Raw genomic sequence first — 20437 nt, forward strand, 5'->3', positions numbered from 1 at the left:
CCTTTTATAATGCACTATTGCCGGTCTTCCATATAGTGTAACAATGGAATTTCTCACTCTCCATATATCTGATTTTGACTATATGGTCAGAATGAAAAGCGAATTTGGCACAAGATGGAGAATTAATTAGAAGATGGGAATCAATCAACTTTGTACAAATATATATACTTTAGATATATCTGACTCGAAAGAGTGCCACATATCTGAAAAGTTAGTTTCAAAAAATTCATATAAAGATTTATGTTTTAAAAAGAAAAACAATAAAAATGCATATAAAATTATAATACACAATATCACAGTAAAAATTATCCCAAAGGGGACACAATAAGGGCATTAGCCAATAATTCCTCTTTGTAGATTATTAATGAACCCAGCTCTAAAACAATATTCCTGCACAAAGGATAGATATGGAATAATTTGCATGTACAAAGTCAGTCAGTGTTGGCCCTGTATATAATCCAGGGTAAATGGATTGAATTTTTGTTAAGCCAAATAAGTAGGAGAGCCTTATGGCTCTTTAGTTGGAAATTGTGAGCATCCAAAGCATTTAGAATGTTCCTTAATATATAAGGGGCTCCCAGGAGGTAATTAGCATTAGTATGTGGCGTGAGACCTTTACCTCCTTTTATGTGATGAAATTCACTTATGCGATCCCTGCGGTAGCCTGCGGTGTGGGTTCCATTCACCCCGCCTGGCTCGAACTGATAACAGTGAGCCTGTGATGCCAATTTTGATTATATTGTACACGGTCTAGTGTTCTAATATAGTCAGCCATAGTCCAAATCTCAATTAATCATAGTCAATATTTTATGGTTCTGGGCTCCTGGGAGTTCAAGGAAGATCGCATAGTCAAAATCATACATAGCCAAAATTTCACCATATTGATGATATTATGCATCAGGATCAAATCATAATCGAATGCATTCAAATTTGATTTGTATTTGCTTATATAAGCAAAAACGAAGAGGAATAATAGACCACATTGAACCGTGTGTACGGGACATTAGTCCTTAGCCCAGGTCACATACCAGATGGAAAGCGCCTCAGTCCGATTATTGCAGCATTTACAGCGCATTTCACCGGCTTTATTATGTATCATCAGCTCCATCAGGTAAGTACAAGTAGTAAATCTTATTTTCTCTACCAGATATTATTTTGATATTTGATGGAAGCACAGAGGATGAATTGTCTGCAGAAATGTTAATGGTAGCTAATGCTTTATGGTTGAACAACACCAAAACTTACTCAAACACAATACAGCAAAATAAATCCACATTCTGGTTCCGGAATGTATATATAAAATAAGCATCATAAAGGAAAATGTGACATTTAGATTAAATTGGACATCATCCAAACAATGAGCAAAAATGTTTTGCTGCGGATCATTGTATCAAAGTCAGTCTTTTGTTGTAAACCTATTTGTTTTAAATATTTGATAACATGTGTAAACAGTTATGTTGTTTTAAAGAGTGGACTGGTGATATTGTGATAACAGGTGTTTTTAGCAATACAACATTTGCTGCTTGCAGACAATGGGCCTGATTAAAATGTAGTCACAATGCCAAGATAGCAGCTGTCTTTTTTTTTATTTTTTAAAGGAATTGTGTGGCCTCTGAATCCACTGCATAATGTGTACTCCATCACATCTGTAATGCAGATGCTAGGAACATTGACTCCCTCAATGTATCCATGCGCACGTAGAATAGCTGCAGGAGCTGCAATGCTGGTGCCATGCATGGTTGCAGTTGTGTGTCAACACACGCCCTGAAAATAAACAACTCACCTGTGTTTTTGTACACTCCCTGTACACAAACGGCCTCTTCCTGTCAATCACAATGCATCTGATTCCGGTATGCGAGCAGCATTGCAAAGGTACCTTTGCATATGTGCACTGTGGTCGCTACACATTTGCAATCTGCTGATTACGCTCATTTGCGACTGCACCTAAATCAGACCCACTGTGATACAGGTGTTTTACAGTATAAATACAGGGCAGATTAAATACAGTACAGTATAAATGCAGTGTACACAATTGCTGGCTTGGGGCAATACAGATTGTTAGATTAGAAATATATACATGATTAATATCGGTACTTGTTTCCTAGCACGGCGCCTACAATATTCAGTCGTATGGCATTGTATACATTGTATAACATTGCATGCCATATGCCCGCATGCGATGCGATTTTAAAATTGTTTAAGCACCCTAATGGGTTTTTTCAATGTTAAATGGTCCCCCTATACGATTTTTAATTGTATAAGCACCGTAATGGGGGCTCGCCGCTCTTCGGGCTCGCTGCGCTCGCCACACTATATGAAATAAACTCCACGCCGACGTGGATGGTGGGGGTATGAAAAGGTCGGAGGACGCGTACCACCGCCCCTCGCGGGCTCACTGCGCTCACCACACTTCGGGCTGGCGTTGATAGAGGGGGTGCTTTTAACATTGTAAGCACCCATTACGGAGCTTATACAATTAATAATCTTATAGGGGGGCCATTTAATATTGAAAGCGCCCATTAGGGTGCTTATACAATTTTAAAATCGCATTGCATTGAATGCCATATACAATGGTATACGATTTTAAAATTGTATAACATCTTGTGCCATCTTGTGCCATCGAGTCGCATCGCATACCATTGTAAGGCTTATGGTATACGATGCGATGGGCGCCGTGCTAGGAAACAAGTACCTAAAAATCTCATTGCATTGCTCATTTAACTACTCCTTTCTAGTTGTTTTCGAACTATTTATCACAAATTGAATAATAGTTTATCATTTCAAAATCATGAATGTATTCATGTACTAAAAGTAACATATTGTTTCTAATATTTTGTTTAGTTATAATTTTGAGGATTTCTTTTCCATAAACACCTTTACTTTCCACCTGTTTGCTGTAAAATTTGAATGGCAGTACTTATGCACAATGGCAGTACTTAGCACAATGCAACTAATTATGTGAATGTTCTGTTTAGGTCATGTGAACATGTTTTGAGAACAGTCAGTTAAGATAATTGTTCTTATCTTCCTCCCCCCACACAGTGTGTTATGTTATTTACTTAGAAGGATGTTGAAAACTTACTAATTGAGTACCTCCAAAAATAAATGTAACGCAAATATCTTAAAAACTATTTGTCTTAATATTCTGAACGTAAATGCAGGAGTTATAGTATATGGATATGTATAGTATACAGGCATGAGTACAGTATATTCCACCCCCCCCCCCCTTTTTTTTATTTTTTTATCCTAGATTTTTTTTTACATAAATTTTAAACAAAAGGATCTGTTTGATTAGATGATAATTTTCACACTTTACTGTTGCCTGATCTAATATACTAAAGGGGCTACTGCAAATAGGCAGCAGTCCATAATGTCATGTAAGCAGCTGGCTATAACGGTCCACCCACTTTGATGTGTTTGACATATCCGGTCCTGTGCACGTCAGTCAGCTGACGGACGTGCTGCACATAAGATAAATCGCACGTGCAGCCATCAACGGCACATCATCCGGCAATGTATCGCATCCGATCCTCGAGCGGAAGGACCATCAGTGGCCGTCCATTCTTTTGTATGTGTTTTTATTTTAATTCTCCTGCCACATGAGATTTATTGCATGTAAAAACGGCACAGCAATTGCCAGATCTTATGTGAGCGCTCCCGGGAGATGCCGGGGGAGTTAAAGGATAATCGGACAAGTGTATGGGAGACCTTTGCATTTGCACAGACTTGGAACATCATTTGATACCGAATACCAATATATTCGCAGTTCTCCCGCAGATTTGCACAGGGTAGGTTTTCTCTCTGGTTGGCAGCAAACTACTTGCAGTAATTTGCAGATGAGTGACCAGGTCTGAATCAGGCCCATAATCAGATCATCTGTAAATATAAATGGTCACCTTTCAGTTAGTGACCAGGGGCCAGATACACTAAGCTTCAAAAGTGATAAAATGGAGAGTGATAAACAGCCAGCCAATCAGCTCCTGTCTGACATTTTTTGAAACAGTCTGTGACATGGTCAGGCAGGAGCTGATTGGCTTGCTGTTTATCACTCTCCATGTTATCACTTTTTAAGTTTAGTACATCTGGCCTCAGGGCAGCTAAAGCGCTATGCACTGTATCCCAAATGTGCACCCAGTCACACACAGCACAGACACAATGACGTTATTGCTTTTTTTTTTTTTTTTTTGGAGGGGGGAAGATGAGATTTTGATTTAAATTGCGTAGGTAACATAATATAGAATGACCGCTAGCATATCCTTATGTAATGCTGTAGCTAGCAGATAGCCACTAGCATGCATGTGCTGTAATTAGGCAGCTGCAGTGTCAGTCCCGGGCCGGCTTCTTCTTACTGCTGGGAGGGGGAGGCCGGGTGAGACGGGCGCTGCAGCCTATAAGGAAGGCGCTAGGAGGGACCAATGGGCGGGTGTGTTGTTTCTTCTATGTGACACAAGGAGGAAGCTGGCGGCTGTCAGTCGCACTGAATCGTAGGCACCGGTGTGCACACAACAGAGCTGCGCTATGGCCGGATCTCCGCTGCTGCAGCGCTTCTACAGAGACCTTCCCAAAGTGGTGAGAGAGACCCCCTTGCATATACGCTACATTACTCTGCTACACATACACTGGCTGTATCAGTGTCACCCAGGGTGGTATGGGGGGATCACACTGCTATACATTGTAGTGTATTCTAGATCAGTGTGTAGTGTTGGCATCAGTATCTCCAGGAGGCTGCTCTGTATGTATCATACTGTACATGTGTCTCCACGCTCTGAGATGTAATCTGTAGCTGGAGCAGGTTAAGCCTTTAATACCTGTGCATGTAGCCCAGTAGCTCCCATTGCCATTAGTATGCAGCAGAATGATTGCTTGCTTCGAAGTCCTCTTTTATGTTCCTGCTCCCCCTGCATTATATAACTTTTTGTTATTGAACAATAATGCAAAGAGAAGTATGTGGCGGCTTACAGGGAAGATCCACGGTATAGTATTCTCTAGCCACTATCATTGAGGGAAGGCTTTTCAGTGCGCCACATATTTGGCTGTTTATGGATGCTGGATTTAAAGGGACAACCAAATAATATAGAAACCATGGTTGGTCTTGTTATGTTTTGTTAATGTCACTTTTAACCCAGTGGCTTTTAAAAGCACTGCTGAAGGTTCTCCAGATGTGGTTGAACTACACATCCCAGCATGCACTGCAACAGTTTTGCTATTTGGCCATACTGAAACTGTTGCAGGGCATGCTGGGATGTGTAGTTCAACCACATCTGGAGAGCCGAAGGTTCCCCATCTGATGGATTTGCAATGTATATTTGAAACCTTGGAGTATATTTACTAAAGTGCAGGTTTGTAAAAGTGATGTTGCAAGTAGCAATCAATCAGATAATAGCTTCTAGAACAGTGGTTCTCATCCTTGGTCCTCAAGGACCCCCCAACAGTGCATGTTTTCCAGGTCACCTGGCAGTTGCACAGGTGCTCTCATTATTCACTGACACATTTTAAAAGATCATAGGTGGAGCTAATTATTTCACCTGTGATTCTGTGTGGAGACCTGGAAAACATGAACTGTTGGGGGTCCTTGAGGACCAAGGTTGAAAACCACTGTTCTAGAAGGTGCTAGATCAGTACGTACAATCTGATTGGTTGCATTGGTAATATCGCCACATATTAGCTGATATACCATATTTATTCCGCTTTCAGATATCGGCGGCTGGATAACCCGGCAATTACCTGGCATTTGAAGCGCCGGATTATTCTACTGATTGCTGTCAGACCCCCCTTCACACAGGAGAGCAAATTTCTGGGTCTAAAATTTAGACCCGGTAATTTGCTCTATTACACAGGGTTTTAGCCTGTGTGAAAGGGTCAACCTGGATCTTAACCTCTGGGTCTCTGATCCTGGTCATTTGCATGGTTGGGGACTTTTAGTTTAAAGATCCGGGTTGGCCCTTTCACACAGAAAAAGGGGTAGACAAATTCAATAATTTCTATAGGACATAGGGCCTTATTCTGGTTCACTCTCAGAGGCAAATTACTTCTCAAATGGACAAAACCATGGTCAGCGACCATATTGCCAGCGATAAATGCCCGTGTGTTAAACCACATCTCATTATGTGCCAGATGCAACAAGCCTAAAAAAGCAATAAAGTGGAAAGTGATAAACAACCAGCCAAAGAGCTCCCAACTGCCATGCTACAAACTGGTTGGCTTTTTGGGTTGTCACTCTCCGCTTTATCACTTTTTTTTTAAGCTTAGTGCATCTGGCCCTAGGTTTGCAATGCTTTTCCATTGATATAAATGTGTGTGTTGACGTGCAACAGAACAGGAACATTTTATAACTGCACAGAACACAGTACCTGTGTAAAATACAAATGTGTGGTCTCATTTGGTACCATTTTTTTTGTTTTTCACAACCTTTAATGTGGTTGCACCAGAAATGTTAAATTCCAGATTTTTCAAATAATATGTTTTTTTTGTAATTTCTACCACTTTTTCAATGACTAACTATTCAGTACATTTAGTGGAAATAAAAAATGTATTTTTTGGAAATGTAAAATAAAGGTAACGAAATTGAAAAGCGTGAAATTTTCATATTTTAAAATGTCAGTCACAGTGTATGGAGCAATCCAAAACATATTTCCATCACTTAACATCTGTTGTTGAGATTAAAAGAATTAGTGATATTTACTATTTTATGAAACGTATGTAACCAAATCCATATCTAAACATCAGATGAAAGTATAAGTAATGAGCCAATCAGTGTGGGGGATGCTTGGTTGTATAGAAGAGGTGTTGTTATTAGCATGGACTGTTATGGCTTCCATACACTTACCGGTATATGGTTTGGGATGATTTTACCTGATTCAGACAGATTGGGCAGAGAAATTGGGTGAAATGGACCCAATTTGCATGTGTTTTACATCACATGTGATCCAATGTGCTGTGCAGTCGAAGGTCGGACCTGCCTGCAGGAAGTATTGTCTCCAAAAATGCAATATTAAAATGGATGGGCTTCATAACAAAACTTAGTAAGACTGAACATCATAGAGGGGAATGCTTAGCCAGACACATTCAAATATGTGAAAAGTATTTACAGAGCTAAAGAAGGCATAACAGGTTAAGTAACCCTTATCAAAAATGCACAGTTGTTTTTCGTATTTCAGAGTATATTTTAATAAAGTATCTTGAGCACAGGACCCATATGTGAACACAGAATGCATTTATGTTATATACACACATCAAACACACAAATAGTTTTGCAAAAAAACAAGGTTTCAAAACCTGAATCGGAGTTTGTTTTCTATAACTGGCACAGAATTTAAATGATAAGCAACTATTTCCTTGCATACACTTAGTGCCTGTTACGGATTCAGTATGAAATCCCGGCGGTCGGGATCCCGGCGTTCAAAATCCAGACGCCAGAATCCCGACCGCCGAAATCCCGACAAGGGGGGGACGTGGATTACCCCCCCCCCCCCTTGGGGGCTTGCAGCGCTCGCCACGCAGCGGGCCCGGTGCCTCGCTACGTTCGGCATGCTAATTTATTCTCCTTCCAGGGGTGTTGTGGACACCCACGGAGGGAGAAAGTGTCGGGATTTCGGCGGTTGGGATTCCAGCGTCGGGATTCTGACCGCCGGGATTTTAACTGCATCCCCCTGTTACATATCATGTCCCCAGTAGTGCTTTTAGCAAAAACTAAACAAAATTACTTTCCAGAGACTATGGTTTATGGAATAATTTGGATAACTGATATGTAGAGACAGGATTATATGCAACAAAAAAAGCTTGAAATATGCATGCAAATATGCATGAAAAATACTTAAAATATGCATGAAAAGTGTTAAAATATGCTACATTAAATAATAAAAAAAGTAATTTTTAACTTATTTATTTAAAAATCAGCATACAATGAGTTGCAAATAAACCTCAAAAATAGGCCCATTAGGCCCACAGCATCTGCAGATGTCTAGCGCTATAAACAGGACTTTTTTTCTTCCTGGCTGCTACAGCAGACTGCAGCGTCCAAAGCTCTTCTTGCATCAACTACACGGACCCTTATTTCCAAGCGCAGATGGATCAAATGTCAGCATAGCGTGTGAGGGCGGCAGGCTTCCTCCCTGCGCCGCATACTTACTGAGACACGGCATTTCCTCCGCGCCGCGTGATGTCACAACCCTTCGGCCCGCCTCCTCTGCTGCAGAAGTCTGTCTCTTGGTGTAAAGTCCCAGGCCAGGGACAGGCAAAGGTTCAGGAGCTTCGTAATGGCATCTGCTCCGACTGACTTTTATCAACATGAATTGGCAGCCTAGAGCAGTGTTAGACATAGCGTACATCCAAGGTTCCCCACTCTGCGCACATATTGCCCCAGCCTGCACACTCTACCACTACCTGGCCAGCAGCTACAGGGCAAAGCAGTGCTGTGACTCGCGGGTGGGAAGAGGGCTGGGCCTAAAATATGCACCATCACTAGATTTTAGGTAAAATATGCAATAACCAGTGAGAATGGGCAAAATATGCAAATATGCAAATGCATATAATCCTGTCTCTACTGATATGCGTATAAGGGATACTCAACCTGAAAAATGATATGGCAACAGAAGACTTAAAAAAAAAATAAAAAAATGTATTAATAAGTGTCGCCCAGCAATTATTGTGATCCTAAATCATACATCAAAATAATGCATGAGACAAACATATTGTTAAAAATAAGACTTAAATACACAACAAAAAACAACCCAACCCACCAATACAATAACATACACTCACACCAAATATACCCGTAGGTGCATATGACAAATGTTCTGTGGTGGAATGTACATTTGTCATATGCACCTACGGGTTGGGATCGTTTGGTCGAATGTCATTACATCGAATCCATTAGGTCGAATTGCTAAAAGGTCGACATGATTCTAGGTCGACATGGGAAAAGGTCGAAATGATTCTAGGTCGAAAGGTCATTAGTTCGACAGGTCATTAGGTCGACACGGTCATTAGTTCGACATTGTCTAGGTCGACATTCACAAAGTCGACATGGGGTTTTTCAATGTTTATTTACCTGAATGTTAACACAGTCGACATGGACACAGTTTAAAGTGCACTGCATCCCCTCGCATCGCTCGCTGCGCTCGCAATGCGTCGGGCACGGTGCCTCGCTACGCTCGGCACACTATTTTATTCTCCCACCACGCCCTAGTGGATGGTAGGGCATGAAATACCGCCTGTCAGCACATGTCGGCTCAAAAAACAGTGAAAAACCCCATGTCGACTTTGTGAATGTCGACCTAGACAATGTCGAACTAATGACCTTGTCGACCTAATGACCTGTCGAACTAATGACCTTTCGACCTAGAATCATTTCGACCTTTTCCCATGTCGACCTAGAATCATGTCGACCTTTTAGCAATTCGACCTAATGGATTCGATGTAATGACATTCGACCATAATGCATTCGACCAAATGACCGCATCCCGCACCTACATAATGACGATCACCTCATACAAGCAACTTGGTTAGTTTAAACAAAATTGTGTATTGAAATAATGGTACTTGTTTCCTAGCACGGCCACAATCGCGGGCATCGGGTGTCATTTTTAGTGGTATACGACGCGATGCCCCCGATTTTCCCATTGAAATGCATTGAAAACAGTAAAAATCGTGTCGGTCGCGTCGTATGCGGCTAAAAAAGGCTTAAATGGTGCAGACGCGATGCCCACGATTTCCCCATAGGAAACAATGTTAAATGGCTCAATGTACCCGCGATGCCCCCGATTTCCCATAGGGAACAATGTTAAATGCCTCAATTTCACCCAATCATCATAGGGAACAATGGTAAATGGGCCAGAAAGGCCCAAAAACAACACAGAATAGTGAAATGTCCCCCCAAAAGCAGTTTACGCCACCCCACGATCAACGCGAACCCGAAGTGTGGCGAGCACAGCGAGGCCGCGAGGGGCGGCGGTACGCGTCCTCCGACCTTTTCATACCCCCACTATCCACGTCGGCGTGGAGTTGAGAATAGAATAGTGTGGCGAGCGTACGCGGATACCTTCACAGGTAAACGTGTCCCTTCGCGGGCTTCACAGGTATCCGCGTCCCCTCGCAGGGCTTGATGCGCTCGCCACGCTTCGGGCTCGGTGGCTCGCTGCGCTCGCCAAACTATTCTATTCTCAACTCCACGCCGACGTAGATAGTGGGGGTATGAAAAGGTCGGAGGACGTGTACCGCCGCCCCTCGCGGGCTCGCTGCGCTCGCCACGCTTTGGGTTCGCGTTGATCGTGGGGTGGCGTAAAATACTTTTGGGGGGACATTTCACTGTACAGGGGTGTTTATGGGGGTTTCTGGCCCATTTACCATTGTTTCCTATGGGAAATCGGGGGCATCGTGGCTAAATTGAGGCATTTAACATTGTTCCCTATGGGGAAATTGCGGGCATCGCGTCGCGACCATCGCACCCGATTTTTTTAGTCCATGCGATGCCCCCGATTTTCCCTTACGATGCCCACGATCATGATCGTTATGGCCGTGCTAGGAAACAAGTACCGAAATAATTGTTTCCCCCACTGAAAGTTAACCATGTGTTTTAACATAACGTTTTCCTAAAATATTATTTATTTTCCATTATAAGGATATAATTACCATTTATTTATAAGTCACCACTTATTGCCGCAGCACCATACATAGGTAAAGGTACAAAACAGGGTAAACAAGTCAAAAGAGTAACATAGATACACGTGTAGGCAGAGATGTATTGTATAATCTGAGGGGTAGATTTAACAAGCGTCGATCCGGGGATTATGCGTTATCCCTGTGCGTTATGGCAGGGGATATCGCTTCCCCTGATCCATGACACCCGCGATGCAGGTACTATATTGGCGGCGGTGCGGAGGAGGAGGCTTAGCGCAGCTACGATATTTCATTCTGCGCACCTGCCTCCTACCTAATGTATTAAACGGTCAGCATCACTGACTGTTCCACCCCCTGCAGCTATCATCTTCGACAGCTGCAGGTAACGATGCCCTGTGCCCACAGCAGGAACAGCGCTGTCCCTGCTACTGGCTCTGAGCTGCACTGAAGGTCTCGCGCATGCCCAGTCCAGCCGGCTGGGGGGTAGGAGACAGCAAGTTAGTATTAACTGACGTGCTCTCTCCAGGGGGGAACATCGCCTGTGGGGGGAGTTAGCGCTTCCCCCGCTTCGTGGGCAAGATGTTCATACATCTTGTTGGTCTCCCCTCCTGCATCGCCTAGTTAATGAGGCGAAGCAGGAAGTGTAATAACAGAGCGATAAGTACTTGCATGGGTTTCCTCCGGGTGCTCCGGTTTCCTCCCACAATCCAAAAATATACTGATAGGTTAATTGGCTCTCAACAAAACTAACCCTAGAATGTCTGTGTGTACGTGTACATGTGGTAGGGAATATAGATTGTAAGTTCCACTGGGGGAAGGAACTGAGTGAATGCTCATATATTCTCTGTAAAGCGCTGCGGAATATTGGGGTTATTCTGGTTGATTCGCAAGACTGCAAATTCACAGCTTTGCAAGTCCACCAAACCCCGCCTTGCAAATGGTGGCCTGGCCGCCACCCATTCGCAAGGGTGATTTCCCTCACAGGAACATCCATTCACAGCCTAGTGGGATCCACCCACATCATTCGATGGTCAGCGACCACCGAATGGTGGTGAAGGTGCTCGCAAATAAAAGTGACTCTCAAGTCACTTACATATGTGTGTACGCGCGGGAAAAAGTGGGCGGGCAGCTGACATCCGGTGATGCTAGCTGACTGCCCCCCGCACCCGTGTCATCGGGGCATTTGCATGAGAACGTTCAGTGTATTCATGGGGACGCCCATGAAACGCTGGGCGTTCCCATATGTAAATGACCTGGCCCGCCTTCCCACTTTTCTGAGGTGAAGGGCTCCTTTTCTCTTGACACAATTTTCATAGCTCATATCCACCTCTAACTGCTGCTTACTGTGCAGTAGGAATTCCACCTATCTTTCTACGCGCGCGCGTGTGTGTGTGAGAGAGAGGTCAGCACAGATGTTAGGTTTGCTCAGACATGCAAGTTCAAAATATTTTAGAAGCAGATAATCTTTATGGGGCTAATTGGCCGCAGTTGTTCCCAAGTCACAGATGCAACATGCTATGCAGTCAGTAAGTAGCATATGCTTCTGATGTATGACAGTCACACATTCCGTGCGTTTAAGCCCTGTATACACTAGCCGACACGCACATTAACGATATCATTCGCAGGTGAGCGAATCAAGCATACACACCGAACAATGTTGGTAAACAACATTTTTCAGTGACGTCACCAGGACCCACTGCCAGAATTGAGTTGCATGTTCCACCATTGATGGGCGTTGTTAAGGATGTGCTAGAGCTTGCATCGTTAATGACATTCAATCGGGTAGTGTGTTCTCAAACATTTTCAAACACATTCATTCATTATTACACATCATCAATAAAGCTGCTAAAAAAAAGCTGCTCTCAGAGCTACACGGACCTTGCCCCCCACTAGGAACCATTGTGCTGTGGAACCTGGGATTACAAGTGAACCACTGCCAGCCACTGTACTTTTATATTGGTAGAGTCACAGGCAGCTGCAGTACGTTCATTACTAAGGCCTACAGTGGATACAATCCAGCACGCTGCACGCCTCTCAATGGAGAGGTAATGTTGTAGACCGAGTTAAAATTCCGCACAATAGCAGTGACGTGCACTGTCTTCAGAGGTACTCTTAATTTGAACGCACTCCCTTTATCTCCTGCAATTGAGCATATACCAAGCAGTGACTCTCATATACTATAGCTGCTAATTGATTTTACAGCTGGATAAAAATATAGTTTAAGATCCAGTATACATCGGATCTACAGTATATAACCGTGTCATCGGCTCCTTATGACCTTAAAGGGACATATCCATTTTCATTTTAAATGTTGTCTTATTATTTGGAAACAATGGTTTAATGATCTGTATATCCTCTTTGATCCTGATCCACCTAATGTGCTTATAGGATATTTTTCTTATTATGTGTATATGAACGTTATATTGTTATCATTATGTAAATGTTTAATTTATTTTATAAAGTATTTGTGATTTAACAACCCAAAATGAAACAATTTAAGCAATCTGTTTAGAGAGCGCATAGATGACACTAGGATTAAATAGAGTAATCATTTATTAATAGCAATTCACATGTGAAAATGATGATGATGATGATGATAATAATAAGAAAATAATTTAATTCTAATACTAAAAGATATTCAATAAAAATAGTTGGGAAAGACACCAGCCTCTTTTAATACTGACTCGTAATATATTATACTATATGCTACTTATTATAAGGTCACAGTTGTCCCCTGTATATAGCAGGCAGAATATTTGTAGATCACAAGGATTATGATTCAGCTGGCTTCATGACGGTATTGTCTTTTAGTGGTCTAAATACCACAGTGTCGCCAGGATTTCACAGTTTTCAAACTTCTATTATCAATTATGTGACAATCAGATGATATATCCCTATAGATTGTAAGCTTGCAGCAGGGCCCTCCTACCTCTAAGTCTGTCTGTTGTTACCCAGTTTGTTTTATCACTGTTTACTATTGTAAAGCGCAACGGAATCTGCTGTGCTATATAACAAACTGAAAATAAATAAATAAAATAAATATATCTCAAAGCAATGAAAGCTTTAACTCCCAAAATACCAGTAGGGGACCTCACAAAAAGTCTTTGGCCAGTATTCAATGCTCCCGATTCACCGTTTTCACTCCTTGCGGTGAATTTTTTTCACTGAAAATATGATTCACCCTATTCAATGAACGAACAGTGGATGCCGGCCAGTTCTCCGTTTCATGCTCGCTGCAATTCGCTGGTGTATTTCAATGGGGTTTTCACTGGGATTCTCCGAAAGTGTATTCAATGCTAGGATGGCGAATTGCTTTCTCCCTGATTTTTGCCATGATTCACCATTTTGCATTCGACATCTTTTTAAGGTGAACTGGAAAGTGATCTTATAAAATAAAGGTGTTTTTTTTTGGTGTAAAAAAATCAGATTTTTTTTCTGTGAAGGGGCATGCTATTTTTATTCATGTGCTTGAAGCACATTAATATGTGCTTCAAGCACTCATTAGATATTCATATATTCACTGCACACTGGTCCCGGCTTCTTACGAGTGGGACCAGTGGAGCGGCTCCTTACCCCTGTCCCCTGCCAGCTATCTGGGGGGGCAGTTTCTGCTGCCTGTGTCCCCTTAAGCCCTCCTTCTCCCACACAACCATTCTGGGGTAGGCAGGGAGGCTTACATCTCCCTGCCTGCCACCGTCCCCCGGCACCCAGCGGCATTCGCTGCAGGGGTTAAAATTCGCCAGCAGGGGCAGCGAGCCCCTGCTACATTGAATAGGGTGACAGGGAGTTCTGGCAGCGAATGCTGCAGCCCTCCTGAACACTGCGAATGTGCAGCAAATCCTAAACAGTATTCGCTGCACATGGAGAATAAAAACATTGAATACTCCTCTTTGATGTTAATTAGGTGGTACCTGTATAGTCGTTGACTCCAAAACTCATTTATAGCTTTAGATACATTCCATACGAGAAGTGACCTGGGCACCGGTGGTTTAATAAGCGGTATTGCTGTAAAGCTTGTAGCGGCTGCCGTACCACCTAATTCACATCAAAGACTTTTTGTGAGGTCCCCTACTGGTATTTAATGGAGCCGGCAATTAAAGCTTGAATTGCTTTGAGATCTATCATCTGATCGTCACATAATTGATAATAGGAGTTTGAAAACTGTGAAATCCTGGCGACACTGTGGAATTTAGACCACTAAAAGACAATACCATCGTAAAGCCAGCTGAATGTAATCCTTGTGATCTACAAATATTCTGCCTGCTATATACAGGGGACAACTGTGACCTTATAATAAGTAGCATATAATCTATTACGAGTATTGAAAGAGGCTGGTGTCTTTCCCATCTATTTTTATTGTATATCTTTTGGTATTATAATTAAATAATTTTCTTATTATTATTATTATGATCATAGTCACATGGGAATTGCTATTAATAAATTATTACTCTATTTAATCCTAGTGTCATCTATGCGCTCTCTAAACAGATTGTTTAAATTGTTTAATTTTGGTCTATAGTGAGTGACACGGAGGTCCTCATTGAGAGCTGCAAGTGATACTTTTTATAATTATAATATCATTATTACTGTTGACAAACCTTCTGTGCGCCCGATTTGGTTGGTTTTGTTTCTCTTTCTGTGTGGCAAAAGGATGTGTGTCTAAACATATCACACATACCCAGAGGCACACAGTAATAGAAAAAAAAAAATATATATATATATATTTCTTTAAGATTTAACAACCCATATACATTTTAGATTTAAATAATTCACACATGGAGTGTTTAGACGGGATACGTTCCCTAGGTCGACAGGGCTTGGGTTGACACATGAAATAGGTCAACATGGCTAAGATTGAGGGGTTTGTAAGATCGACACAAGTATTAGTATTTAGCCGACATGAGTTTTTGATTTTTTTTTGAGCTGACGGGCGGTATTTCATACCCTACCATCCACTAGGGCGTAAAGGGAGAATATAATAGTGTGCCAAGTGCAGCGAGGCACCATACCTGAAGCATGGTGAGCCCAGCGGTACAATGGTGTCCATGTCGACTTACGACAAAATTTTGACTAAATTTTTTTTTTTTAATTCATGTTGGCCTTTTGAGCGACCTATTTCATGTGTTTACCTAAGCCCTGTTGACCTTCAGTGGTCAACCTAATTTACCGTTGAACCTATAACCCATACCTCTTTAGACACAGATTGTTTATAGTGCCTGAAGTAGGTTTTTTCTGTGGCATTTGGCTATATAGGCAAATTGACTTGAATGTTTACTCGACATCAATGATCGGTAATGGGGAACATGATATTGAGTGTACACACTAGATGATATTTTCAACGATAACGCTCAGAAGCCCCTTGCTGAGCGATATTGTTCTATTGTTCACAATATCTTCTAGTAGTGTGTATGGGGCTTAACAAATCCATTTTTGTTAATCTAAAATGAAGGTGTTTTTTTTTTAATTTATTTTTTTAGTTGGGTGCCATATCAAAATGCCTTACCAGGCTTATATTTTCGGTAGAAAAAAAATGATCTGTTAATACACAACGCAGTATCACAACAGTCAAGTCCACCATTTTGTGAAGGAAACCTGCTTGGTAATTCAGCTCAATTCTTTGAGCAGGTGTTATTTTGCCCTATGTTGAAAACTCAAGACACACAGCTACAGATACAGTATTTATGTATTGGACCTTTTTAATCCTTTTCATGGAATGCCCCAGCTGTAGTTTTGTTGAAATAAAAATCTGGCCTTGATTAGTGTTAGACTGTAGCTGGTAGATTAATCTATTTGTATATACAACATAACAAGCATCGTGTGAAAATATTCTACAGTGGAACGCCTAGCTGATATACCTATGGTCGAGACAAAACACCAATATCCTGCAGCTTTCATGTGCACAGTTTATACAGTGATTCTGTTACATTGGGCCTTATTCTAGTTCACTCTTTCTGACCAAATCCTTCTTAGATGGACAAAACCATGTGCACTGCAAATGGGGCAGATGTAACTTGTGCAGAGAGAATTAGATTTGGGTGGGGTTTTACTTCAAAGTGAGATCTATATTGCAGTGTAAAAATAAAGCAGCCAGTATTTACCTTGCACAGAAACAAAATAACTCGCCCAAATCTAATTCTCCCTGCACATTTTACATCTGCCCCCCTGCAGTGCAAATGGTTTTGTCCATCTTAGAAGGATTTTGTCAGAAAGAGTGAACTAGAATAAGACCCGATGTAACAGAATCACTGTATAAACTGTGCACATGAAAGCTGCAGGATATTGGTGTTTTGTCTCGACCATAGGTATATCAGCTAGGCGTGACAACCAGCAAATACGTGTTCATGTTAATAACCATCATTTGCATACCACTTATTTTTCTAGGAGCTCCATGCCCATCTCAATGGGTCAATAAGTGCAGCTACCATGAAGAAGCTGATTGCCCAAAAGCCTCAACTACACATTCACAACGGAATGACAATGATAGATAAGGGACAGAAAAGGAATCTAGAAGAGTAAGTTCCTCAGTAATATTACTTGTACTAACTTTACCCATGATTCTAATGTCTCTATATAAAACATGTTGGTTTATCTTCTGACTGGATGCGACTGCAGTCATTTGCATGTTTTTACTTTGGACAGTTAACTGCTTGGACTTGGGACTGCAAGTTAATTGATAGAAATCCGGCATTTGTTGGTGTTAACCGGCCATTTTCTGGGAAGGTCAGGAAAAACTCAGGTGTGCGCTGGCATTTGAGGGAAAGTTGTGTGATGTTGGCTCTGGCCCCGATCTGACTGCTTCTATTGCAGCCACCGAGTAAGTCCCGGGCTACTCACATATGGCAAACAGTGGGTAAATTCATCAGATGGGGAGCGACTGGTGAATGGATTTGCAGCTCATCCCCAATCCAGTTAAGTAATTTGCAGGCTTGCACTTGGCGGGATTTTACTCACACTGGGCAGTGGCCATCTAATTGCAGGGGGATCGCAGGTGCTGCTTAATCACGCTGCGGCGATCGTGGTCTGAATAACTGGTTGCTGTGAGTTATTAGGGTTTTAGCACATTACTGAAAGTTGAGACAAAATAAGATAAGTCTTATATGTAAATACAAATTTCAAGGTTAGACTGTCTGTAATTAGCATTGCCTTATAAAACATTATTCAGTTTGGCATTCCCATCTTCAGTATGAGTATGGCTGCTGTCTAGTATTGAATTGATAAATCTGAATGAACTGTGCATTTGTACCTATTTCTGTGATAAATTATTAGACTGCTATACACTAATATGTATATTTATTTCACTATTAAATAGGGCATTTCAAAACTTTGTATTCTGCTATATGTAATGTTATGTTTCCTAAGGATCCTAGCATAATAGTACTAAAGTTATGTTCTGTTATATTGCTCTTATACTGTATGTAGATGAGATCCATTGTCTTCATCTTATGTGTGGTGGCAGTCTATTTAGCCCCTATTAAATAACTATTCAGAATTAAATTAACATTGATATAAAATTTACTAGAAATCATCATTGTATTTATTCACATTGTTTAATCTTTTGTTATTTGCTTTTTGCAGATGTTTTCATATATTTAAGATAATTCACCAGATAACCGATACAGCTGAAGATATATTGCTGGTAAATGTATACTGTAGTTGGTATTTGTTATGTGGATGTGTTTTTGTTTGTCTGTAGCTTGCAAGATACTAGCCATTTTATAATATCAATATATGCTGACTTTCTGCCTCTCTACAGATGTATTGACTTTGATTTAAGTGTATTAAGCGTCCCATACACTATACGCTTTGGGCCCAATTCTGGCAGATCGGGATGAGAAATCAGGTGAAAACGGCCCAAATTGCATGTGTATGACAACCAATCCGATGCATGGTCCCATGCGTATCGGACCGGAGTCGAAGGTTGGACGGTCTGCGTATAATTGATTTTTAGCACCTGCGATGTATCGCATCCGATCAGGTGTGTAGGTGTGTGCAGGCGGTGCTGCACCACTGGCACATGCCTATCTCCAGATCGGGGAAACGCCAGGAAGGAAAGGCGCTCTCCCCGCTCTGCATCCCCTGCTGCAGTGGCGGGCGGGAGATGTGAAAACGTACTTACAAATTAATCAGCGGTCGCCCATTCATTTGTAATGTTTGTTTTTAATTCTTCTGCCCACCACCACTCCTGCAGCCCCCCCGGGAGTCCTTACAGTGCCAGATCGTATGTGAGCCCTCCGGGGGAGCTCAAGGGCAATTGGGTCTGACTTGGCCTAGTGTATGGGGGAATTTACAATGGTCCTTTTGCATCATTACATAGAAGCAAATCTTTGCACAAAAATAAACAAACAATTTGAAATGTATAGTTCTGTCAATGATCTAATATATTTGTGTGTATCCTCTTGTATATAGTGTCAGATATTCACATCAGTATCTGACACAGAATAATCTGTGTTATTGCTGCAGATAAATAGAGGCCACACTGTGTGTGTCTGTGATAGGAGAAGGGTGGTAAACTCTACACAAGGACCAGATAAGGCTGAAGACAGTTAACCTACTATTATGTTAAGGGACTTGGGGAGGAAACCTGGGCACTGTTATGGGCTCCACATATGGGTCGACATTCAGGCATTTTCTGAGCAATTTTACTAAATCACTCAAAAAATGCCTCAAAAAGGGCATCTAAATGTGTGTGTGTGTGTGTGTGTGTGTGTGTGTGTGTGTGTGTGTGTGTGTGTGTGTGTGTGTGTAGAACACACAGCGATTTAAATGCTCAGCCCTGCCGGTCTGAATCTGGCAGCACAGGTCAATAACTGGTTGGGGCCAGTGTTCCCAATGGAGAACACTGACCCTGACACCTGGCTCTGTGTGCTGAGAGAGACGAGCGTTCTGAGCGAAGTAGCTGCGCTCAGAACGCTCCTCGGCCCGTGTGTAGGGCCCTTTACATATGTGAACACAGGGAGCACATACAAATTCCTCCTGAATGCGCTCTTATACTGTAGTTCAGCTGATTCATTTGAATATAGAGTACACTGTTTGCTCCAGAAATGCTACATGAGTTATGTAACAAAGCATTAAAGAGCTACAGACCTCAACACAACGTATATTTTATTTTACATTTCTCCCTCACTTACTATTATTATATTTTTGTGTTTTATAAATTGTATTGTAATCCCATTTTTGTGTTTTGGTTTCATAGTTCTCTCTATTCTTTGTATACACTTGAGTCCAGAGAAGCATGATTTTTTTTTGCTTATGTTTCTACAAGTAACATGCAGCCACAAATAAAATAGACCTGGCTTCTACCATACACACATACTATGGGAGATTTTTCAGACAGAGATGTTGCCTATAGCAACCATTCGGTCATTTTACAGGCTGTGCTAGAAACATTAGTTGCTATGAGCAACTCTTCCATTAGCTCTCTGGAGATTTGATAAACCCTCCCATATTTCCTACATTCTGTAGACTGAACACTACAATTCAGTTGTTTACACTACTTCTGGATGTAGAAATGATTTAACCTGTCTCTGTGTGTGACCAGATCTGAGTATAGATTTGGTACAGACTTTTTGTCTAATATACTGTATATTAAAAATGCTATAGAATAATAGTTGACTTATTTACTTACGTTGAACGCAGGTGACTAAAGACGTTATAAAGGAGTTTGCTGAGGATGGTGTCAAATATCTAGAGTTAAGAAGCACACCTAGGGAGTCATTGACAGGTACAAGTTATCATTTTAAAACCGGTTTCCCTTCATGCAGCTGCCCCTGTAACTGGTCTGAGTGTATGCTCTATGGCATGCAACTTGTCAGTGTTACGT

General features: G+C 41.6%; 1 protein-coding gene across 1 annotated transcript in view; it reads left to right on the forward strand.

The window, feature by feature from the left end:
- The first annotated feature begins 4405 nt into the window (after positions 1 to 4405).
- The window catches only part of MAPDA (N6-Methyl-AMP deaminase), a 30492-nt gene continuing 14460 nt past the window's right edge, over positions 4406 to 20437 (forward strand). Inside the window, exons 1-4 of the mRNA XM_083183798.1 lie at positions 4406 to 4569; positions 16999 to 17129; positions 18193 to 18253; positions 20254 to 20338. Coding sequence (XP_083039924.1) covers positions 4519 to 4569; positions 16999 to 17129; positions 18193 to 18253; positions 20254 to 20338 — 328 coding nt within the window. The 5' untranslated portion in view covers positions 4406 to 4518. The remainder of the gene's footprint in view (positions 4570 to 16998; positions 17130 to 18192; positions 18254 to 20253; positions 20339 to 20437) is intronic.

The sequence above is a fragment of the Crinia signifera genome, chromosome 4 (assembly GCF_055691185.1).
Source record: "Crinia signifera chromosome 4, ASM5569118v1, whole genome shotgun sequence".
Lineage (NCBI taxonomy): Eukaryota > Metazoa > Chordata > Amphibia > Anura > Myobatrachidae > Crinia > Crinia signifera.